Genomic DNA, 25,091 nt, shown 5'->3' on the forward strand with positions numbered 1-25,091 from the left:
ATATTGTTCTTCTATATCGTCTTGAGTGGTGTTTGAATGTCTGTAAGCATTTTTTGATGTCTACAATAAACAGTTCGTTGATTCACTTGTCGGTGTTAGATAATTCTCTTTGACTTAGATAACGGCGTTCATCACTTTCTCTCCGTCTCGAGCTGTGTGTAGATACCTATAGGTATTTTTAGACGCCTACACTCCTTTGAAGGACTCTTCTCTAATGCACCTCCAAGTAATGGCTCCTTCACTTTTCCTTTAGGATGACCCTTATGAGAGAAATTAAAGACTTGCATAGTGATAGCATTCTTCTTCTTAGACCGATAAATAGATCCTTTTCTAATTTCAAATCCCGTGAGTAGTGCATAAGCATTATAGTATCTCGAGAGAAATTAAAGACTGCTTCTTCCAAACTTGTAAACTTCATATCCTTTTTTGGTTCATCAACACATTGTTCATCCTCCCCTAGCTCATCCTCTTGTGTCATCTCTTCCATGTTATCCGATTCTTGTAATGTGACATTAGAGCTCACATTAGTATTAGCCCAACCCTCAAATAAATGTTTCTCCTCTATCTGCTAAAACAAATAATTAGTAGCATATAAATGATTATAACTATCTTGCAATAATTAAATTATGTGCTGGAGTGTGACATAATTTGGTTGAGATTTTGAAAAAAAAATGTTATAGTTATTACCCTTTCTTCATTTGCACAGAAAAGATCATCATTCAAGTAGCCCCTAAACCATGCCGTGGTAATAAACCTGTAATCAATTTGAAGAATAGATTGTTTCAGATTTGAAATAAAAAATAAAACTAATTAAACTGATCTCAATCCTAATAACATACAAAGGGTGGAAGGTGAAATTTGAAGAATTACAGGAAACAGTAAAGAAATCAGCCAGGCAGACTGGCGGTCGACCACCGCGATCGACCGTGAACATGCACGAAGGCTAGTAGGAGTCGGAGCTGGTGGCGGTCGACCGCTGCGATCGACCGCGAATGACTGTAAAGGATTTAGCTCTCGGGTTTGTGATTCGGTCGACCGCCGCGGTCGACCGTGAGACCTGCGCGGTCGACCGTCGATGTTTTCTGGGCTGGGCTTTGGTTTTCGACCCGATTCGTTTCTGAGTTATATATAACTCAAAACCTGATTGTTTAGGGTAATCTCAAGGACGATTTCGTTTCTGAGTTATATATAACTCAAAACCTGATTGTTTAGGGTAATCTCAAGGACGATTTTGAGCAGCCTTGAAGAGAGAATTTAACTCAAAACCTGATTGTTTAGGGTAATCTCAAGGACGATTTTGAGCAGCCTTGAAGAGAGAATTGTTTCATCCAATTATGGGAGAGTTATGAGAGATCAAGAGCTTTGTTTTAGGGTTTGATCTGAAAGATTTGTAACTCTACTTGTATTCTCTGATTTCTAATAGTAAGAAATCCCCTCTCCTTGCCCCGTGGACGTAGGCAACTTGCCGAACCACGTAAATCTCTTGTGTTATTTGGTGATTGTGCTTGTTTATTTGGTTGTGATCTCTCTTGTTTGGATTGTGTGATTCGACCGCTTCCACGTCGCGCACAACAATTGGTATCAGAGCTTCGGGTTCAACTTGAGGCTTGTTTGAAGGATTCGCTGAAGGATTCCTATTTGAAGAGTTAGATCGATAACATGGGTGAAACAAGCACATCGGGATCGTCTCTTACGAAGATGTTACATAGTTTGAGCACCAATAACATGAAGATCGATGTTCCGAAGTTTGATGGTAAGATCAATTTCGGTTTGTGGAGGTGCCAGGTAATGGATGCGTTGGACGCTCAGAATTTGGAGGAGACTCTTGAGTTACAAGAGAAACCTGCCGAGATGGAAGCTAAGGTTTGGAAGAAGATGAATAGTAGGACGTGTGGAGTTATTCGGTCATGCTTGACGCCGGATATCTTATTTATGATGTGATGAACGAGACTTCGGTAAAGAAGATGTGGGAAACACTCAATGAAAAGTATCTTACTAAGAGCATTGAGAATCGGCTTCACTTGAAGAAGAGGTTTTATCAGTTCAAGATGAAGATGAGAGTTTACATTAGGAAGCATGTTAACAACTTCACAAAGCTACTTTCAGACATGACTAATATGGATATCATGGTTGAGGATGAAGACAAGGCGATGTTACTTTTGTGTTCGTTGCCCGATGATGATTATGGTACTTTTGTCCTAACTATGATTAATAGAAGAACTACTATTAGTTACTAGGAGGTGACCTCAGCGTTAGTGAATTATGAGTTGAGGAAGAGTGTTGATGAGTCCTCCGAGAAGGCATCGGGAGATGCATTAGTAGTTCATGGCCGTGGTTCAAACCGAAGCAGGAGGTTGCAGTCTAGAGGTGCACATCGTAGGATTCATAGGAATTAGTGTGCCTTTTGTAAAGAGGATGGACATTAGAAAGCCGAATGCCCAAAGTTAGATCGAGCCGAGAAGAATAAGGGGAAAGCTATACAAACTTCAGAGGTGAATGTTATCAAGACTAGTGGCAACAATTCAGATTCGGATTCTTCGAGCTATTCATTGTCTGCACTGTCGTCAGTTTGTGTTGCCAACTCTACAGAGTGGATGTTGGATTCGGGTGCTTCATACCACGTATGCCCTAGGAGGGATTGGTTCTCCAGCTTTCAGAAGTTGAAAAGAGAGGATGTTGTGCTTATGGGTAATGGACATGCATGCTCTATTGGTGGTATTGGTACAGTTCGTATTCGGATGTATGACGGAGTGATCCAGGAGTTGGAAGGAGTGTGGTTCGTTCCATAGCTGTCGAAGAACATCATTTCACTAGGAGCTTTGGTGACATCTGGCTATAAAGTGACCTTAGAGGATGCACATTTGAAGGTCACATTGGGGTCCATGATTGTTATGAAGGGCGTCAGAAGAAGCAATTTGTATTATTTGCTTGGAAGCACGGTGATTGATAGGGAGATGACGACTTTATCAGATTCGGCTAGACTGTGGCGTTGTTTGATGCTGGGTTATTTGATTGGAAATGACATGCATAGGTTATTGAGGAGTGCTTTGACCTACAGTTTAAAGTCCTGTGAACCCATTGGTATGAGCGAGAAGACCGAGGTGGAGTTTGGTACTTCTATCCATCATTCGAGAGGTTTCTGAGGGGTGTTCATTCAGGCATTCGGGAGCCTTCCAAGGGAGCATTATTGGGAGGTAATAGGTATGTAGTTTTCGCAGTTGGGGATTGCTCTAGGCATTGGTGGGTTGCAACCAAGTCCCGTTAGTGTGAAGTCCTAGAAACCCACAACAGATGGAGAAAGTGTGTTGGAAGAAAGGTAACCCGACGTTCTAATTATGCTAGGGGTCTTTCTTGCATTTGTGCCGAGCTCACGGCAATAGGAGACACTTCATTGGTGTGAAAACTTTGAGGCGACAATGCGAGATGACAGATTTGGGCAGCTGTTCCTTTCTGGAGGAGGATGGCGTTTGATGTCGAGCATTGGCATTGGTGTGCAGGCTACAACATGTTTGATTCGTCTCATGTATAGGTTGCCGACTGCTGCATGTATAGATATGGGATCTGGTAGAACTGCTTTAGATTTTAGGTTGCGTCGGATGTTTGGCTACCCAGCACTCGGTCACATCGTGGATGTGAGATTTGATCCGATAGCACATTTAGGATTCAGAGGCGTGTTTAATTATCAGATATTAGCTTTTGACTTTGTTCTGAGCAGGTATGTCACGTTTGACTCTCAGCAGGTGGAGAGTGGTGATCAGATCTTTGGGACATCGTAGCGGGTGGAGAGTGATGCTACTCCACGTTGGGTGAAAACTCCAGATCATACTGTATCATTTAGGATTCCAGCTGATGTGACACAGATTGGGAATCGTGTTGATTTGGATGCAGATGATAGGTTGATTGATTTGAGTACAGTTGATAGATGTAGTCTGGATATGGCCATTGGTTCATCTCAGGTGGAGATGTTTGTATTAGTTCAGTTAGGGGCCATTGGAGGTGCTATCAGCCGCAGACTTGATCGTGATGTTGGAGAAGGGTTACGAACTTTTCTAGTGGATTGAGGCCTTTGGAGGCCATTTGGGTGAACTACGTTCGGCTTGATTCCTTGGGCAAGAGGATACATAGGCCGTCTTTTAGATGTAGCCGATTTGATCAGTTGATTCAGATAGGGGGAGATTCGTGTTTTAGCTCTAGATTGGTTCCCTGACTTGTTGAGGGATTATTGGATGATTTGGTGTCGGCTCAGTTTTGGTGGAAACATTCGCCGATGTGGAGAATTGTAGAATTACAGGAAACAGCAATGAAATCAGCCAGGCAGACTGGCGGTCGACCGTCGCGGTCGACCGTGAACGTGCACGAAGGCTAGTAGGAGTCGGAGCTGGTGGTGGTCGACCGCGAATGACTGTAAAGGATTTAGCTCTCGGGTTTGTGATTCGGTCGACCACCGCGGTCGACCGTGAGACCTGCGCGGTCGACCGTCGATGTTTTCTGGGCTGGGCTTTGGTTTTCGACCCAATTCGTTTCTGAGTTATATATAACTCAAAACCTGATTGTTTAGGATAATCTCAAGAACGATTTTGAGCAGCCTTGAAGAGAGAATTGTTGCATCCAATTGTGGGAGAGTTGTGAGAGATCAAGAGCTTTGTTTTAGGGTTTGATCTGAGAGATTTATAACTCTACTTGTATTCTCTGATTTCTAATAGTAAGAACTCCCCTCTCCTTACCCCGTGGACATAGGCAACTTGCCGAACCACATAAATTACTTGTGTTATTTGGTGATTGTGCTTGTTTATTTGGTTGTGATCTCTCTTGTTTGGATTGTGTGATTCGACCGCTTCCGCGCCGCGCACAACAAAATTAAGATTATCCCATATATTTATAATTAACATAAAAAATCTATAGCTTGTAGAGAAATAGTTTAAAAGAAATATTTGATTAAAAACAAAAAGTGAAATAATGCAACCAAAGATTTTTAGCGTTGACAAATAATTATAAAAAATTGAAACATGGTCAAGGGAGAGAAATAAAGCAACCAATTAAACTTTTTGATCTCATATTTGCACTCAGATTAAGATATCTCTTTCCTGTCATATCATTGCCTATTTAAAGAGAATTGAAGATCATAATCAGAAGAACTAGATAATAAGAAGAGAGAGTCAATTACATAAAAAAGGAGAGATCTTTTTCTAGGGTTTGAGAGAGAGAGAGAGAGAAAGAGAGGGAGGAGAGGGGGGGGGGGGGGGTCTCCTGAGCCTCATTCAATTTCTTCTCGATGCGCTTTTCATAAGAGTTTGATTAAGAAAAAAGAGTGCCCTAAGCTTACAACGCTACACTGCTACAATTTTAGCACTCTTAAAAGTTAAATCACTTCAATATCCATATTACTTTGAATTTTCTAAAAGAAATCAGTAAAATAAATTAAAATAAAATTTGTTATAATTTTAAAATACAATCAATTAGAAACTCCAAAATTTGATATGTTACTAAAAGAAGTAAGTTCTCCTACACCAAGTTGATGGTAGACCGAATAAGTAAATTGACACTCACCCCTAACATTAAAAGTGCCTTATCAATAAAGGTATTTCCTATGATACATAAGATAATATAACAACCAGGATCCTTATGTTTCAAAAGCATGAGCTTTGAGATCATATCATTGATATTAGCAATAAGAAAGATTTTCTTTAGAATATTTATTGTTTTCTTCTTAGTGCACAAATCCTTCAAAATTTTTGCATAAAAAGAGATTCGTTAGATGGCATCTAAGAGAGGAATACTAATTTTGACCTGCTTGAAGATTTCTAATATCTTTTCTACCTGAAAATAGTTTTTCCCTAGGCTTGAGTCTATCTGAAAAGGTAACAACTGGTTTTAACCTATCAAAATTGAGCTCAAGTTCGGTTTCAAGTTCTTGGTACTAACTTAACTATCGACATGTTTCCCTGCCTGTTGTGAATGAAATACATTCACTTGAGCCTGGTAGGTTGAACTTGATCCAAGGTCTTTAGGATTTATAATAGACCGAGTCAAAAAATATTACTTCCCTCGTTCACTCACAGTGCTAGATACTTGACCAAGTTAGGTTTCTAATATAGTTATGGCGTGAGTGTTAGGATTGAGCATTTGATCGGTTGTCTGTATGAAAGAATTTAAAGTATTGAATGACCGAGTCAACATATTGTGATTTGTGTATAAGCTTTGATCATGAATTCTAAACCTATTTTTAAGATATTCAACCATCTCTCATGATTACAATTTAGAGGAGCATAATTTACTATTTGATGATGAGAAGGCTGGTTTGGATGAAGCAAATTAGATTGTTGAAAATCATTCAGTGTGTTGAATGAGATTGTGTTTTCTCTAGAAAATGACTAGAAAACTATTGACTCAATCACATTCTCATATAATTCTTTAATCTTAATCATAAGACAAAGTTTCTCAAATTCAAAGATAAAAATATAAGCATCTTATGATTCATTTCCTAAGAAATTTAGAAGCATATTTATGAAGTACGGTTTAAGCTCCAAATTGCATCCAAAAATATCGGTGTGATAACATATCTTGAAGAGTGGGAAGATTAGGACTAGCCATTTTTTGGTTTTAAAAATTGATTCAACATGGATTAATTGATTGATATTATCCCTAATTCAAACTTACAAACACCAAACTAAATTCTTTTTGAAACTTTTTTCTTTCTTTTAATAAAAAGATAATTAGAGAAAAGATCTAAGAAAAACAAAACTTAGTTAAGTTTTTTAAAGGAAAAACTAAAAGACCTAAAAGATAAGTGAGAGAAGAGAAGGAAGATAAAAAGAAAAATCTAATTAAAAAAAAAGAGTGCGACTACTTTGAAAAAATAACCCTTAATTCTAGACTTAACTTTAGACTCAACTAGATCAGCTCTGAACTAAAAACTCATTGAGTGAGAAGATTAAAACTTACTCAGTTAGTTAGCTAAGTAAGAATAGTATTAGGGAGAGGCCAAAGATCAACTAAGTGTCTCTTTCCTTGCGGAGCGCTTTGCGTAATTCCTAAACCTTACCTTGAACACTGACGGATTCAAAAAACTTAAATTAGTTCACTTAAGTATTTCTTATGACTTAATGACTTTGAGTCCTTAGGTACTAACGTCTAACAAGTTTTAGAATGCTTGAGTTTGTATAGTTAGAAATTAATAATTTCTAGGCTAAGAAAAGAGTGATGAAATCCCTCATTTTATTTTGATTAGCAAATATTACCCTTAAGAGTATTTTTAAGTGAGTGCTCAAATCAAAAGTTTCAAATCACTTTGATAAATTCCTACTAACTACATGTAATGCAACCTTAAGAATTAAAAGCAATTATATAAAAGGATGCAAAAAGAAAATCTTTTTACTTTTTAATTAGGGTTAACAATTAAACAAACGAGAGAGAGAGTAGTCTTAATTGAACTTATTATCCTATTAGTAGTTGTTCAAGTGAAAGGTGGATTTTATTAGGGCCGGCAAGAGAAACTTTTTATTTTTATTGAAAGGTGGATTTTATTAGGGCTGACAAGAGAAACTTTTTATTTTTATTTTTTATATTAGATTCTAATTGTCTCTAATTATGATAAACTAAACTAGTGGGTGGAATTAAAAATACTAGAAAACACTTTCATTTTCAAGCAAATCTTCAATCCTTAATCTTTAAACTTTGAACTTGTTCCTTCATAAGAAAACACACAAATTAAAGAGCCAAAATAGAAAAATCCTAACTACAAGTTCCTTCCCTAGCAATGACACCAAAAACTTAATGTGATATGGAAATATCATTAAGATTGCAAGCGTACAATCAAATTATAATATATTTATAATATTGATCCTATGAGGAAGGTGTGTAGAAAAAAATTCTAACGATGATCCCAGATATATGTGGACAAAGAGGAGTGAAAATGAAAGTGTTATAGAGAGGGTGTAATTACTTATAAATAAAAGAAAACTTGAACAAGGGGAGAAAAAGAGTAAACAAACAAAAGAAAACAAAGACTAAATAAAGATGAGAAACTAAAAAAAAGAAAACAACAAAATCAAGAAGAAAAAATAATCAAAAAGAGGAAAATCAAATCAAGTAAAAGATAGAGAAAATGAAATAAAGAACATAGGAACCTAGAATTGAATCCACTAATTAATTTCATTTAATATTTTTGAATTACTCTCTTTTTTATCATATTTTACTACAAATTTACTAATCATAAATTATCAAGCCACTTAAAGAAAGCATAAACTATCTAATTATTAGCTAAGCAAAATCATCATTCATGGAAAGAATGAAAAACTAGATAGTATTTCTAGAATTCTGATGTAGAACACACAACATATATGTTTGAGTCTAAGTGAGACAGTCGCAAGCCCAAATGCGGGCCCGGTCGAGGAAAATAACTTGTTATAAAAAACATGTAACTTTCAAATCGTAAGTCGGAATTGGACGAATTATATATGAAAATTAGTTGTCTTAACGAGACGGAGTCGTTTTGCCAAATTCCTTACGGTTTGAGAGATATATGCGTTTTTGTTAAAATTTTACTATTTTTAGTAATGTTTTAAGAGTCTGTTTTGATTAGGAAATGAATCCAGTTTGATCTTAGATTTGACCGATTGACTTTCCTAATCTTAAGGAGTCTTTTTAGGAAGAGTTTTATTATTTTTATTTTCAGTAAAACTTGAGTCATAGTAGGAGTCTTGTTTCTTTTCTATTTAATCAGAATCTTGTAAGCCCTAGAGGAATAATTTTTGATTAATAAAATTTATCTTTTTGATATTTTCTTTGTGGATTCGAAGATTGTTCTTTAAGGATTCAGAGAACGCTCTTGGTGGATTCCGAGACTATCACTTCCGCGCTACGTCAAATTCATAAGTATAACATACCAAACTATTCAAGATAAGTATAGATTATTAAATTCTTTTTTACCAATTAATTCTATAATTTTTTATTCTCAGCATGATTATTTCAAGCACAAAGAAAGTAATTCATAAATCATAGAAGAAATCAAACTAGTTTTATATAATCTTAGAATTTCTATAAGATTTAGTTGCACATTATAGAAAATAAAAATAAAAAAATAAAATCTAGACTAGAGAGAATAAAATAAGGAGATTTAAAATAATAATTAACTATAAAAATAAGAACAAAAATAAAGAATTAGAGATCTAAATTATGAGTATAAAGGAAATCTGACTAAAAAAAGGGAAAAAGCATAAAGTAAATCGATAGCACAAAAAATACAAGAAATAAATTATGTGAGGCATAAAAATAAATAACAAAATAAAAAAGCATCAAAGTACATCTACACTACAACGTATGAAATAAATCTAATCTACTAATATAAAAAGAAAAAAAATCATAAAAGATGAATTTCTAAAATAAGAAAATAAGAGAGAAAAATAAAAACTTACATTGCAAGGAGTTGGTCTCTTGAAAGTAAATCTGCATCTCCATCAATAAAGAAGAAGAAATGAAAATTAAAAAAGGAGAATTCTTTTAATCTATAGCAAACTTAAAAGTTTATAAAATGGAAGACCTCATTAAATGTTATCCTCTCCAAAAATAAGTTTATAAAAACAATTTCTCCTCAAACCCCTTATCCTTTACCCCTATTTACATTCCACAATAATCAACAAGAGCTTTTAGGTTAGCCTTGGGCTCAAAAAAAAAAAAAAATCAAGGCTGTTTACTATTTCTATTATGTACCAATCAGTTAGTCAATCATTACCGATTTGCCAATCGATTGGTGAACCGATTAGTGCCTAACAAAATAAATTTTAGATGACTTTTGTTAACTCGATTTTTTCTTAATTCATTGGGCTTTTGTGGGCCTCCTTTTGACTTGACATTGGGCTTCTATAAGTGGTAGAAAAATGGGAGAATTTGATTCTTTTGAGCTTTTATTTATCAATTCTTTTGTTGCTATATATATATATATACAAATAAAATAGATAATGAGGGTTTGAACATATAATAAGATGTGATGATCAACTCGTCAGAGGTAGAGAACTGTACTCATAGTATTAATGCGATAGCAACAGAATGACGGGAATATTGTGGGTGCCGCTGCCGAAGAACCATCATGATATTTGGCCATGTATTATGATGGTGACCTAGGTGGCGGAGCTTGGGCATTAAACTTTTCACCATTAAATACAAACATTGTTGATGGTGACCTAGCTGGCGGAGCTTGGGCTTGTAATCACATAGACGAGGAGACTAAGCTGACAGGTCAATTTTGTTTTGATCATATGTTCGGTCCCGTCACTTATGTCACGTGTATATCTTAATGACGAAATAATTTTCAAGGTATAATAGGTGGAATTCCATATATGACGAACATCTTGTTGAATTTTTTTTAGCACTCATAATTTTTTTCTTCTACAAAGTTGTTTCTATTTTTAAGTCTTTTTAGAAGCATTAAGAACTAAGCATGTTGCAATAGTATGACCAATATTATATTCGGATATTTTTAATATGAATTCAGATATTTCACTATTGACTATAGATTTTAGTAAATATATCTGCAAAATTAACTGTTGTTCAAATTTTTACATCTGTATATGCAAATTATTTTTTTAGTGTTGCTAAAAGACATTTCGACGAAGCAAAACACTTATTGCGTAGCTTGAAATTTCAATCACAACAAACAAATTATTACAAGCAAATATAATAAGTCTTAGATTAAAGTTGGAGAACGGAAGTATCAAACGTGACAGAAAACGGAAGCACAAGCCACGAAGATCAAAGTCCACGCAGGTTCTCCCCCACGAACCTCTTGATAATGGCGACGAGCTCATCCACCGCCGGCGACAGAGAATCCAGCGAAAGAAACCCGTGCTCCGCCCCTTCAATCTCCACAACCTCCACTTTCTTCCCAAACTCCCTCAGCCTCTTCCCGTACTCCACGCCTCGATCCCTCAACAGATCTCTTTCAGCCACCACCACCACCATGGGCCCCACCTCCACCTCCTCCCACCGTGGGCCCCCGGGACCGAATGGGTTCGCCAACGGGTCGTCCCTCGTGGACCCGACCGGCAACGCCATCCGCCAGCACTGATCGGACCCCTCAAGGGTCAGGGACGCCGACGCGTCGGCGTGAGAACAGGCCTCGGACTCTGTGCGCTCAGCACCGCCGAAGAACGGCTGCAGCAGGATGTAGCCGTTGATTCTGGTGGGGCCCATCTTTAGGGCGAGGTGGTGGGCTATGCCGCCGCCAGCAGACTCGCCAGAGATGAAGATGTTATTAAAGTCGGCGTCGGCGAGGAAGGGGTCGGCTTCGGGTCGGAGCCAGTTGACCGCGGTTACCTGCCGCATCAAGAAAATTACAAGAGGAATAGCTAAAGATTAATACTGTAAACTTTTCATCATCTCTGTTATAAAGAAACGAAAATATAGTCAAATCTACATCATCAATCTTAACTATATATTAAAGAAAATTATAAGAAAAATAATCACTGAATAATCAATCCTAAAAATTACACTAGTCTCTCAAAGGAAGTCCAGATATTATAGTTTGGTGATTGCAAAATGATCTCATGCATAAAATAAACGAAACCTATTTACATGAAATTTCAATCTTTTTTAATTAACAAAAAAATTTCAGCATAACGGAGGACTCGTTACCGCGTCGTCGATGGCAGCGGGCAGCCGGTGCTCAGGCGCGAGGCGGTAGTCCGGCGCGACAACAAGGACGTTGAGGTCGGCGGCGAGGCGGAGGCAGGCGTTATGGAACAGGGCCCACGGAAACAGCCCAATACAATACCCGCCTCCGTGGAAGTAGAAGAGGACGGGGAGCCTGCCCCGGTGGGGCCCGCGGGGCTTGTAGAGCCGGAGGTTGAGGCCGTGGGTGGCGTCGAACTGGGTGTCTTTGAAGACGATGTTTGGGTAGTGACCGTCGAGGGCGGCGGCGGGGAATCGGGACAGCGGGGCTGAGGAGCGGAGGGTGGTGCCGTCGGAGAGGAGTTGGAGGAAGCCGCCGAGGTCCTCGATCACGTGAGGGGCGTGCGAGGGGGAGGACGTCATGGTTGGCGCTCGGATTTGGGTCGTGGGATTGATTTTTTGACCGGTTTGGGAAGGATAATGGAGCTCTTTATGGAAGGTAACGGGCAGTTAAGGTGTTGACCGCACGTGCGTTTTGACGCAAGGAGTGACGCAAATCTAATTGTTGTTGTCTGCCATGATGAAACTATAGGTGAGTACCGGAACTCGTCTGATAATTTTGACAGATATTTTGTTTGTTAAAAAACCGGATCAAAGTTAGCCGGCAAGATAGTGACTTATTCAACCTTTGTTTGGTTAGGTTCTAAAGAGATCTATGCTCGAGCTGCTAGATTGCAGGAAAGAAAGAAGAAAGAGAGATGCGGAGAGAAGTCAAGTTGCTCAAGTTGCTGAAGCTGAAGACATGACTTCTGTGGTTATAGTGTGATTCAGTTGGAATGAAGAATTCACAATAAAATTTTTGTGCCCGCTGTTTGTTTGGAAAAACAATGTTAGCTTTTAAAAATCATTTTTACTTGTTCGGGGGTAATTTCAGTGATATGTACAAGGGTGATGTTGTTCTTGGTATGTAGTTTTGATTTGAACTTTAGTGCATACTCTTGGTTGGGAGTATGCTCTATATTTGTAACAACCGGTTTTTGTTAATTTAGCTGGCTGGAAAATCTTGACGATATTCCATCCTTTTTCTCAAAAAAAAAAAAAAGTTGGCTGCTAAGAAATTCTCACTGAACTCCTTTTAGCTTGGATCATCATTTTTAAGTAGTCCAAAGTAAAACTAGTTTAGGATGAATTTGGGTCAGGATTACTCTTGGCCCAATTTTTGATTGATTGTCAAACGCACCTGAGATTTAATTAGGATTAAAAATTTATATATTCTCGTCAAGTCATGGGTATTTTTTAAATTTATCGACCAAATTATTATATTTCTAAATTTGCCTCTTTAATTGTTTTCTTTCATGAAGCTTACACTTGGGCTTCACCTCCGTTAAAATTTTAGCACTTTTAAGGTTAAACTGTTGGATATTTTGTTGGAGAAAAGGCAATTTTGCCTTAATGAATACTAATAAATTTTGTAATTAAAATGGATATTTTGTTGGAGAAAAGGCAATTTTGCCTTAATGAATACTAATAAATTTTGTAATTAAAATATGTTTTAATTAGAAATTAAAATAAGGCAATTTTGCCTTAATGAATACTAATAAATTTTGTAATTAAAATATGTTTTAATTAGAAATTAAAATAAGCATAATGGCTATACATTATGACGAACGTTACGGAATTAATTACGAGTTTTGTAACGTCTTTTCCAACCCTATATATATATCTGTATGTTGAGCTCAAAATCATAAGAAAAATAGTTTCTCTTGTTTTTCCTTCTCTCCCCTACATATTACTTCCATCTATATATTCATTTTATTTTATAGGCAACTTTCTTTATCTGAGCTGAAGCTCTACATTCTTGCCCGAGTGCAGAGACCGGCCGTTTCTAGGGGCTTTTACCGCTAAGGGGGAGGGAACCATCTGCGTCAGGGCGATAGACAGGTTCTCAATCTTCTAGGGCAGTGATTACACGACTGCTCCCGTCAGGCCTGATTTTTCTTATCTCTCATTTATTTTGATTTCGAATTTATTTCATGCTATAATCTTAATTATTTAATTTAATTTTCAACAATTTAGAAGATTGAGAATATAGATGTTGATTTATTAAATCCAAAATAAGTTTATCTATAATTAATTGCTTTTAATTATTGTTGAATAATTTCTGTTAATTCGAAAAAATAAAAGTTATTGTTCATCAAAAGTACTATTCACCCGAATTTTATATTTGTTGTTCATTCTAAAATAGTTACTGCTAATTACTTTGTTTATATGTTTATCTATTAATTTTATTAATTTGTTGTTTAAAAAAAACTGCTGTTCATCGGATAAACAATTACTGTTCATTAAAGAGAAAAAAAATTCTCTTTTCTGGAAATTATAATTTGTTACTGTTCATTCGAGACAATTACTGTTTATCCGAATTAAAAAATTTAAAATAAAATATTTTGCTGTTACTATTCTAAATTGTTCATCAGAAAAAAGCAATTTTTGCTACTAAATTGCTTATCTATTAATTAACTTTTTGTTAAAATAAAAAAAATGTTTTTGTTACTGTTCAAAAAAAAAGAGGGAATTTTATAGTTGTTGTTAACACAAAGAAAATATAATTGCTGTAATTATATATTTTTTATCTATTAGTATTATTGATTTGTTGTTATAAAGTTTGAAAAAAAATGTAACTGTTACTGTTCATTCCAAAAATAAAACGTTTAATGTTCATTTATTAGAAATGTACTGTTCATTTATTTTTAAAAAATGTTACTGTTCATTTAAACAGCTTTGGTTATCATTTAAAAAAAATTGTAATTAAATATTTCTATTAAATTTAATTAATTGTTGTTAATTAAGTCGTAATTAATTACTACTAATTAATTCTAACAGTTATTTACAATTAATTGTAATTAATTGTTTTATTGATTTTATTACCTTAATTGTTGTTTAAGATGTTGCAAGTGGGCTCTTTGCCTTCCAGTACCTCAAGAGTCTGAAGTTCAAGCTCTTCCACAAATTAAATCGTTCTTAGCCTTGCTGTTCTAAGCTTGCTGGGGCGGGCCAGAGTCGTTCTCACAGACCCCTCAAAACAAATTTTTACTCTCACGACATGTAAATCATGAGGTTCGAACATTAATAGGTAAACCCCTCCTCGGCCTTATCCAACATATGTTTGCAGTATAATTTTTAGGCAAATTAAATGCTTGCAGGAAATATTTTAAAGTTTCTACATACTGTTAGGGAACAAAAACTCATTGAGCGAACCGATTCAAGTTTTCTTGGATTAGTTAGTGTCTAATGCAAGGTTTAGAGATTGCGTAACGCGCTCTGCAAGGAACGAGGTCCTTCTTGGATTAGTTAGTGTTGCTAAAAGACATTTCGATGAAGCAAAACACTTATTGCGTAGCTTGAAATTTCAATCACGACAAACGAATTATTACAAGCAAATATAATAAGTCTTAGATTAAAGTTGGAGAACGGAAGTATCAAACGTGACAGAAAACGGAAGCACAAGCTACGAAGATCAAAGTCCACGCAGGTTCTCCCCCACGAACCTCTTGATAATGGCGACGAGCTCATCCACCGCCGGCGACAGAGAATCCAGCGAGAGAAACCCGTGCTCCGCCCCTTCAATCTCCACAACCTCCACTTTCTTCCCAAGCTCCCTCAGCCTCTTCCCGTACTCCACGCCTCGATCCCTCAACAGATCTCTTTCAGCCACCACCACCACCATGGGCCCCACCTCCACCTCCTCCCACCGTGGGCCCCCGGGACCGAATGGGTTCGCCAACGGGTCGTCCCTCGTGGACCCGACCGGCAACGCCATCCGCCAGCACTGATCGGACCCCTCAAGGGTCAGGGACGCCGACGCGTCGGCGTGAGAACAGGCCTCGGACTCTGTGCGCTCAGCACCGCCGAAGAACGGCTGCAGCAGGATGTAGCCGTTGATTCTGGTGGGGCCCATCTTTAGGGCGAGGTGGTGGGCTATGCCGCCGCCAGCAGACTCGCCAGAGATGAAGATGTTATTAAAGTCGGCGTCGGCGAGGAAGGGGTCGGCTTCGGGTCGGAGCCAGTTGACCGCGGTTACCTGCCGCATCAAGAAAATTACAAGAGGAATAGCTAAAGATTAATACTGTAAACTTTTCATCATCTCTGTTATAAAGAAACGAAAATATAGTCAAATCTACATCATCAATCTTAACTATATATTAAAGAAAATTATAAGAAAAATAATCACTGAATAATCAATCCTAAAAATTACACTAGTCTCTCAAAGGAAGTCCAGATATTATAGTTTGGTGATTGCAAAATGATCTCATGCATAAAATAAACGAAACCTATTTACATGAAATTTCAATCTTTTTTAATTAACAAAAAAATTTCAGCATAACGGAGGACTCGGGCCCGCGGGGCTTGTAGAGCCGGAGGTTGAGGCCGTGGGTGGCGTCGAACTGGGTGTCTTTGAAGACGATGTTTGGGTAGTGACCGTCGAGGGCGGCGGCGGGGAATCGGGACAGCGGGGCTGAGGAGCGGAGGGTGGTGCCGTCGGAGAGGAGTTGGAGGAAGCCGCCGAGGTCCTCGATCACGTGAGGGGCGTGCGAGGGGGAGGACGTCATGGTTGGCGCTCGGATTTGGGTCGTGGGATTGATTTTTTGACCGGTTTGGGAAGGATAATGGAGCTCTTTATGGAAGGTAACGGGCAGTTAAGGTGTTGACCGCACGTGCGTTTTGACGCAAGGAGTGACGCAAATCTAATTGTTGTTGTCTGCCATGATGAAACTATAGGTGAGTACCGGAACTCGTCTGATAATTTTGACAGATATTTTGTTTGTTAAAAAACCGGATCAAAGTTAGCCGGCAAGATAGTGACTTATTCAACCTTTTGGTTAGATTCTAAAGGGATCTCTGATCGAGCTGGTAGATTGCAGGAAAGAAGAAGAAAGAGGACTGCGAAGAGAAGTCAAGTTGCTCAAGTTGCTGAAGCTGAAGACATGACTTCTGTGGTTATAGTATGATTCAGTTGGAATGAAGAATTCACAAAGAAATTTTTGTGCCCGCTGTTTGTCTGGAAAAACAGTTTTAGCTTTTAAAAGTCCTTTTTACTTGTTCGGGGGTAATTTCAATGATATGTATAGGGGTGATGTTGTCATGGGTATTTTTTAAATTTATCGACCAAATTATTATATTTCTAAATTTGCCTCTTTAATTGTTTTCTTTCATGAAGCTTACACTTGGACTTCACCTCTTCACCTCCGTTAAAATTTTAGCACTTTTTAAGGTTAAGCCACCTCAATATCCCTATTACTATGAATTTTCTAAAAGAAATCAGCAAAATAAAATTTGTTATAATTTTAAAATACAATCAATTAGAAACTCACAAAGTTTGACGTGCTACTAAAAGAAGTCAGATCGAGAGTTGGCATCTTCTACTCTTTTCGCCAAAAAAAAAAAACTCTCGCATCCCTCTTTTGCCTACAAGACGTCGCCGACGAAGCACCTCATTCGGTCCTCAGAGCAACGATAACTCGAGGGGAAAAGAAAATTATGGCATATAATTAATTAAGCATATTCAATATGCGGTATTTTGCCAGATTTTGTGTTTGAAAAGGGTTCTTGCAAGTATCAGATAACCTCGGGGTGAAATTATGGTTTGCATCGCTCAACTCTAAAAAGGTATGCAGGAGATGGAAACAACTCCTTGTAAAATGATATCTATTAATCCTCAGCCTGCAGCATGATTCATAATTAACCCGTTAATCTTATAAGTTAAGAAGGAAGATCATTTTGTATATGTTTAGGCAAAGATCCATATTGGAAGACGGAAACAACGACAAACGCTAACCTGAGAAGCAGAATATTTAGGGGATCTGATCTTTATAACAAGTTGAATCTTAGATTTTCATACAGCGGATCAGGTTTTAAATTTATAATAATTTTTTTTTTATTTTTCTAAAATCTGAAGAATTCCTACGCTGCAAGTGTATGACATGTGAGCCCCACACTGATGTGACTAGTAGGGGGGCTCACATGTCATACACTTGCAGCGTAGGAAATTTCCTATATATATATATATATTTGATGTAAAAATAGGGCAAAGTGCCCTATCATAGATAAGTATATAAGTGCAAAAGAGAAAGTATTACAAAAGTAGATATCTACTGGTGATTAGAACAACACCTCCATGATGGAGTAAAAAAAAACCAATCACTAATAGATGTCTAGAAGATATATACAAATACTAACACGATGTTATAAATAGCTAAAAACCAAAAGAATCAAAAGAACTAGGAACCGAACCGCAGCTCAAGGATTCTCGTTGCTATCCTCGCTTGGGGGTAAATTTTTTTAATAATAATTTAGGGGGCAAATTTAAAGTACCCATGATTGAAAGGTATATGTTGAAAAATGCATTTAGAAGGGGATTTTGCTTTTAGACCCATTTGTTTACTCCCATTTATCTTTAAACCAAGTACTATTATTTCTATCTTTAAGCCAAATTCACATTTTGTATTTATCTTTAAACCCAATCTCCAAAATATAAAAACAAGTGGTGAAAATATAGTATTTTAAAGATTGGGTTTAAAGATAAATACAAAAGGTGAATTGGGCTTAAAGATACAAATAATAGTACTTGGGTTTAAAGATAAATGGGAGTAAACAAATGGGTCTTTGTACACTTCTCTTACCTATTTGGCATTTTCCCCACCTTGCCTCTGCTGACATTGCCAAATGTGCAATTAGACTAAAAAGTTCACTGGCAGTGAAAAGAATATTGGGATGGCATGAGACGTTATTAGTGCTATCTGTTCATGTGGAAAGTTTTAAAAAATTATTTGGCACATTGGTCTCTATACTAGTATATATAAAACAAATTGTGAGAGTATGCAAATGTGAATGAATGGAAGAAAATTTCTTACTCCATAGTTTTGATTTTAGGGAATTCTTTTTCAGCTTTAGGACGAAGTGGTAAATTTGAATGAATATACAGTTTGTACAATTTCTCCCCAATATTAAATGCTCTCTCTCTCTCTCTCTAAATAAATAAATAAATAAAACCTCTTTTTATAATCAAATGTAAAAAATATTGATTTTTGCAACCAAATTATAAATAAGACCTCCAATATTATAGATTGTATAATAAAAATTATGTATTTAAAACGCAAAATACTAGACGGAATATCAACCTAGACGGATATCAACCTAGACGGAATTAAGATAACCGTCTAGGCTGCAAACTAGACGGGATTCCGTCTAGGTTAGCAACCTAGACGGCATTCCGTCTAGGTTGATATTATAGCGGCATTCCGTCTAGGTTGCTACTGTTGCTACAATATCAACCTAGACGGAATTTCCGTCTAGGTTGCAATTCCGTCTAGGTTGCTCCGCGAAAGTTTTTTATATAAAGTTCACTAACCTCTTGGAAGAAGCTTTTTATTCCATCCTCATTACGCAGATCATGAAGCAGCATCAATCTAGTGTGTATGGCATGGTAGGTCAAAGAAAACAAAAGACTGCTGAAACTATATAGGCAAAATTTTGTTAGCTCATTCAAAGCGCACTTAATAAGCACCACTGTAAGGAAAATAAGCAAAAATATACATTTGAATTTTTCATAATAAAATGACTAATTAAAATAATAGTAGTAAATGAAAAAAATCTCAGACACTGACTGTACACAGATTTTTTCCACATAATCAAAGTAAATATAAAAGAAATTCCATGCAGACGATCAGTCAAGGAACAGAAAGTATACTTTAAATGCAGACCCCAGTTCAGCTTCATAAATAGGAATATCATTCTTACTGACAATGACAAAGCATGCAGTACTCGCCATTAATTTTCTGAAAATAAATTGAAATATGGAGTTATAAGCAGTGGAATGCACAAAGGACATATACAAATGATAGAGCAAGCATTTTCACATAGCTCTTCTGTTAGAGTTATAAAGTTAAAGACTCATGAAGAAACATCATACTAGTCGCATCTTTGCGTTCAAGTATCACATAACATATTCTACTATTAAATGAACTAATGGTAAGAAGCTTTAAAAGATATTTATAAATACTACACCAAAATGTAGCAAGAGTGCAGATTAATCATTTTTCTTTTTTTTTGTTTTTTTAAGTTTTCCTTCTTTCGTGACAATTTTGGATGTGGTGCAGATGTAAGCGCGAGAATTAGGCAGGACAAATCATATTACCAACTCGGTCAGTTTTATAATCAAACAGAAGCCATTGTGATTTTCAAACTCTCACTGAGATTCCAATTCAGAATTCAAAATAAATTTGAACTATGGTCTCACAGACATTTTTTATACAAGAAAAATACATTTCTAATGTATACAGTTAGCCTAAAACGACTTATCCTTTGCTTTGGTATTTAAGTCAATGGACGGCCATTCATTGGTTTGAATTTCAAACCATCATGCATTTCCCAAATTTGTCTTAGTTTCATGTCCTGTGATTTTGTATCTCAAATGGATTATTATTAGATTTAGAATACCATTGCTAACAACATAATATACTGCAAACCAAAAAGCAACATTAACCATCGCGTGCAACATAAATATAAATGATACTAAATACTTGAAGAAGAACACATTCCGTTAAGTCTCCTAACATACTAATACAAAGCTAATGCAAGTTTTTAAAGCAGTTACAAAAGTTAAGGATTTGGTTTCAGAACTCGAAGATGCAACAACAAAGATGCTAGGAGATACTCTCAATCCCTTTCATAAAAAAAAAGTAATCGAATTTAACATAAAGTTGGTTATCGGATACAAATTATTAAGATGCTTTAGCTTCTCACAACATTTTGCTCTAAATTAAACTATAGGTTAATTAGCATGCTTTTCAAGCTCGCAATCTTTGATTCCGATTTTTCTTTGGTTAACTAAGTTTAAAACCTAATCCTTTTGATCTTTTTCTCTAAAATTAACGAAAAGGAAACTGGATGAAAAGCACTATGATCAGAAGCTTATTCTCAAATTAACGAGGTGATTTTGTCTGGGAATCAAGACACACGCCTGCCTATATTCAAATTTTGTGCCCGAGATTGTTGTCTGCCATTGGATTAGATCCTTTTTATTTCAGTGGATAAGAGAAAATCTATTTCTTCAATCATAACTGTCAATCATTTATCATACAATTATGGTTGAGAAAAAATACGTGTTAATTCAGTGAAGATATGATGACTATCATAACTGAAATAATTCTGAACAAATTACAAGCAAAATCACCCAAGATCAAAACTTTAAAGTAAATAACTGATCTTTACCTGGAAAAACCACCCAAAATCACGCAAAATCGCGGAGGAAGGGGACGGTGTCGATGACGTCGTCGTAGGCGGCGGGGAGGCGGTGCTCGTGGGCGAGGCGGTAGGCGACGGAGGCTGGATGCGGCGGCGGAAGGAGAAGGTGACGGAATCCGGAGGCGGGCAGAGAGGAAGAGCCGCCGTCGTGGAAGTAGAGGAGACGGGACTAGGGGCTAAGCAGGCATCTGGGTTAGGATTTGTGGAGGTAGAGGGCCGGAGGGGTGTTGCGGGCTGGTTGAGGAGGGATATCCTGAGGGACGGGGCGGCAGGAGGTGAGGTGGAGGGGGGGGAGGGGGGATGAGGGGTTGGGGGTTTGGTGAGAGAGAGATTGGGGGTTGTGGTGGTGGGGGGTGGTGTGTGTTGGGAGGTGGCGTGGGGTTGGGTGGGGTGGGAGGGGTTGAGTGTGCTGTTTGTTTGACTAAAAAAAGAGGGAAATCAAAGAAAATGAAACCTATTTCTAAGAAAAATAGGTTTTGGGATTGTTTCGTTGGCTAAAAAAAAGAAGGAAATCAAAGAAATGGAGATGAGATGAGATGAGGAAATCAAAGAAATTGAGATGAGATGAGATGAGTTGTCACCTTAGGGGCTGTTTGGTTACACACTTTTTAAGAAAACTTTTCTCAAAACATCTGACAATGACAAATTTGTAATTAAAAGTTTTTCAGAGATTTCTGTAAATTGTGTTTGGTTCAACAAAAAATTTACAGAAATATTTTCTATAAAATGTCAAAACCTACCAAATTTTACAAAAAACAATTTCCTCTCAAAATGAGAGTAAATCACCAGAAATCTGACACATACCATATTTAATTAAAAACCTACCAAATCTTGTTATTTGCTATAAAGTTATGAGCAATTTTCTTGTTTTGAACCAAACAAGCAAAGTACAAAAAATAAGAAAATTGGTACTTTTTAATTTCTCAAAACTTTTCCTATAATTTTTTTAAGAAATACAAGAAAATCATATTTTAGGTGGAAAATATTTCCTATAATTTCTAGAAATTGAACCAAACACCCCCTTATTATAGGATGATGTGAGTGAATTTTTTAAGAAAACTATGCCCAAACTTATACAAAAATATGGAGTCAAATACAAAAAAGTAAATCTTAGTACAAGAAAAATGACGACATGGTATTACCTCCAACTATAGTGAAGATAAAGCTTGAGAGGCCAAAAACTACTAGGAGGAAAAATGTTTCGCAGCTTTTTTTCTTTTGCGTCTACGAAGTTATGGGTCTAATTAACATTTGGCTCAGAAAAAATATCAAAACATTATCGGAACTAGAAAAAAAAAACCAAATTGGTAAGAGATGTGTACGGAAAATAACAATCTGGTAATTTAACCTTTAATTATCTATTGTTTTTAATTATTTAAGTTACATTAATCTAGGACTAGAAATGAATCGAATACCAATGCTCATATTTGCATTTGGTTAAAATCTTTGAATCCGAATATGAGTTTGAATATCGTTCTTTAAATTCCTTCGAATTTGAATACAAATATGTTTTGAATATTCACGATATTTATCAAATATTTTATGATTTTTTATTTGAAAATTAACTCATAGTTTATGAACATTAAATTATGTAATTGAAAAGATATTTGGTTAAAAAAGTGACAGATGACTCACGGTTTGTCAAAATTATTATAGAGCTTAAATTGCAAAGTGTAAATGAGACAAAATATAACATCACACAGGTAATAATGCAAATACTAAGCAATAAAATTTTAAATAAATATTTAATAATCAAACAAATTAAATATCCATTTGTTTATATTCTATTTTTTTTATGAATTGAATAATAAAAGCTATTTTGGCTAATGTTAAATAGATTATAGAATTGAATATAACAAGATAGCTAAACAAATATCTCTTTCATTATCGAGATAGTTCTCAATAACTACAATAGCGTTTGTAGTCCAACGGTTAGGATAATTGCCTTCCAAGCAATAGACCCGGGTTCGACTCCCGGCAAACGCAACATGAAGTTTTGTTTTTTTTTAAGCCTTTTTGCTCTTCTCCTTATTTATCTAATTGTGTCTAAATAAGGAGGTATTTGGCTGTTTAGATAAATGTTGGGTATATTTGACACCAAATGGAAGGTGTTCATCCACGCCATAACTTTCTAATTGGGTATTTACATTATTTGTTTTGAATTTTATTATGAATCCTAAAATGGTGGTTTTACCTTGTTTGGATTGTATCATGTGATCCTATAAATTGATAGTTATGGGGACCCCATCTAAAAGGTTAATACTACCAAGAGTAAAATTTCCTCCATTAAACACAAAAGAAAAAAAAAATCCAATAAACACTATTTATCTCACAACTAGCCTATAAAGCAAGAAATTAATTGCATAACCAACTAATATTAAAGCAAGAAATTAATTGCATAACCAACTAATATTAAAGCAAGAAATTAGTAAGCACAACCATGTAATATTTTGGTATTTCAAGCCAAAAAAATAATGTTTTACCTTTACAATTATCGATGCTTTTATTTTCCTATGCTTCTCTGTTAAAATTAATATATAAATAAAACAAACAAGAAAAAAAATAACATTTAAAGAAAGGATTAGCGGCGCAGCTTGTTGCCCGCTTGTCATCATCACATGTGTAATTGTTTATCGCATTAATATTATTTTCAATAAACTAAAAAAACAACATTTAAAGAAAGAAAAAACAAGAAAAACTTATCCTATAGGAAATATTTGCATCACTTTATATTAACATGAATTTTATAATAAATCACGATTTATCAAAATATACACTTTTAAATGACACTTTTTTCTCGGGTTTTCAAATTTAAATGGCGTTTAGAGTTAGCTTAGAATTAAAAAAAAAAAGGTAACTATAAGGTTTTACCATTAGCTTTGTAAGTTGTTTTTGTTTTTGTTTCACTCCAAAACTAAGTGATTTCACTTTACTGGTCATCTCAACAGAACTTGTCAGGTTTCACAATACTTGCCTGCTTCTTAACTTGAAATCAAGCCGTGTAATTTTAGTAAAGTTACACATGGGCCCCTTTTTTGGCACCTTTCCATCATTTTACTTGATTTATTTTGCAATCAAACAGTGCTTGAGAAAACAATAGGAACATGACTTTGTTGTGCTCCAGAGTAAAGTAAGTGACCCTTTATTAAAGCTGTTCAACATTTAATTTGACAGTTTAACTTTAAGGGCCTATTTGGATTCGTAGGGGGTGAAGGGAAGTTAAGGGAAACTGAGTGAAGGGAATGGAAGGGAAGAGAAGGGAAGGGAAGGGAATTCTCTTCCCCTTGGTTACACCCCAATTTGGGGGTAATAATTTTTATACTATTAGGGGGTGAACCAAGGTGAATGGAGGTGAATTAACTTCACCTCCTAAGTGTTCCCAAACAAGGTGAATGGAGGTGAATTGTTCCCCTAACTTCCCTTCACCCTCATTCCCCTCAATCCAAACAAGCCCTAAGGGAACTCAAAGTTCTTATTAGTAGGGCTGTTCAATTGGTCATGTGGCCCGGACTTGGCCCGATGTCCGACCCAGAGAGAGCCAGGCATGTGCATCGCTTGAACCCGGGAAAAGCCCGAAAAACCAGGCCAGAGCGAGATCTAGGAATTGGGCTAGGTTGGTTTGGCAAAGCCCAACCTAGGCTCGTCCTGGCGCGGGCTTCACAGTGTCGGGCTAAAGAACCTAAGTCTGGGTTCAAGCTGATCCGGACCCAGACCAAACTAGGGAGCTGGTAACGGCTCCCTATTTAGATGCTGGACCGGGCCAGGCTCCCAGAGCTCGGTCTGGCCCAGAATTGGACCTGGTTCAACAACTAAAAAATAGCCATTGTATCGGGTTCAGCCTAGACCCAGCCCAGTTCGGGCACAATAAATAGCCTACTATGGCTATTTTTTTATCAAAAGACCAAAATATCCTTAAAAACGTTCAAAACGGTCAAAACCACTAAATTTTAAGGATATTTTGGTAATAAGGCTAGGAGGCTGCCTCTATGGATAGAGGAGTTTTCAGTTATTTTTCTCATCCAAAACTCATCTACTTCTCTCACTCATACTCTCGTATTCTCTCTAATATAGTATTATAATCTCTTATACTTTCTAATACTCTCTAGTTCTCTAATTTCATTGACTTCTTCCTCCGATCATGGATGGAAAAATCCAACTCCTAAAATGAGTCCAATAGCTGCTCCTCC

At 36.4% G+C, this 25,091-nt stretch overlaps 2 protein-coding genes and 1 non-coding gene across 6 annotated transcripts; 1 reads left to right on the forward strand and 2 right to left on the reverse strand.

Annotated features, from left to right (window-relative positions):
• On the reverse strand, positions 10,601 to 17,283 carry LOC109848111 (probable carboxylesterase 15). Its single transcript, XM_020417444.1, has 4 exons — positions 16,475 to 17,283; positions 16,036 to 16,360; positions 11,629 to 11,851; positions 10,601 to 11,310 (listed from the first exon to the last, which is right to left on the reverse strand). Exons 2-4 carry the CDS (start codon positions 16,209 to 16,211, stop codon positions 10,747 to 10,749), a joined length of 963 nt encoding a protein of 320 aa, XP_020273033.1. The 5' UTR covers positions 16,212 to 16,360; positions 16,475 to 17,283; the 3' UTR covers positions 10,601 to 10,746.
• Positions 14,978 to 20,961, reverse strand: LOC109848112 (probable carboxylesterase 15). Of its 4 annotated transcripts, none has more exons than XM_020417447.1 (4): positions 20,872 to 20,961; positions 19,349 to 19,436; positions 19,010 to 19,067; positions 14,978 to 15,682 (listed from the first exon to the last, which is right to left on the reverse strand). In XM_020417447.1, exons 2-4 carry the CDS (start codon positions 19,390 to 19,392, stop codon positions 15,119 to 15,121), a joined length of 666 nt encoding a protein of 221 aa, XP_020273036.1. In that variant the 5' UTR covers positions 19,393 to 19,436; positions 20,872 to 20,961; the 3' UTR covers positions 14,978 to 15,118. The 4 variants fall into 4 exon arrangements, with proteins under 4 accessions (XP_020273036.1, XP_020273035.1, XP_020273034.1 ...); XM_020417446.1 differs by having other exon boundaries at positions 19,010 to 19,109; XM_020417445.1 differs by having other exon boundaries at positions 19,010 to 19,115.
• TRNAG-UCC lies at positions 22,819 to 22,890 on the forward strand. The gene has a single exon. It is a non-coding gene; the product is annotated as a tRNA-Gly (tRNA).

Source organism: Asparagus officinalis, chromosome 7, assembly GCF_001876935.1.
Source record: "Asparagus officinalis chromosome 7, Aspof.V1, whole genome shotgun sequence".
In the NCBI taxonomy this organism is placed as follows: Eukaryota; Viridiplantae; Streptophyta; class Magnoliopsida; order Asparagales; family Asparagaceae; genus Asparagus; species Asparagus officinalis.

Bases quoted from the DNA above. Each gene is read 5' to 3' on its own strand.
- LOC109848111 (XM_020417444.1), bottom strand. From the start codon at position 16,211: ATGACGTCCTCCCCCTCGCACGCCCCTCACGTGATCGAGGACCTCGGC. The intron at 11,852-16,035 runs CCACGGCCTCAA...GTTCGACGCCAC, and splicing joins GACACCCAGTTCGACGCCAC to CCACGGCCTCAACCTCCGGC. The intron at 11,311-11,628 runs GTAACGAGTCCT...TTGATGCGGCAG, and splicing joins CCGCTGCCATCGACGACGCG to GTAACCGCGGTCAACTGGCT.
- LOC109848112 (XM_020417445.1), bottom strand. From the start codon at position 19,392: ATGATATTCCTATTTATGAAGCTGAACTGGGGTCTGCATTTAAA. The intron at 19,116-19,348 runs GTATACTTTCTG...TTGCCTATATAG, and splicing joins AACTGGGGTCTGCATTTAAA to TTTCAGCAGTCTTTTGTTTT. The intron at 15,683-19,009 runs GTTAGTGAACTT...TTGATGCGGCAG, and splicing joins TAAAAAGCTTCTTCCAAGAG to GTAACCGCGGTCAACTGGCT.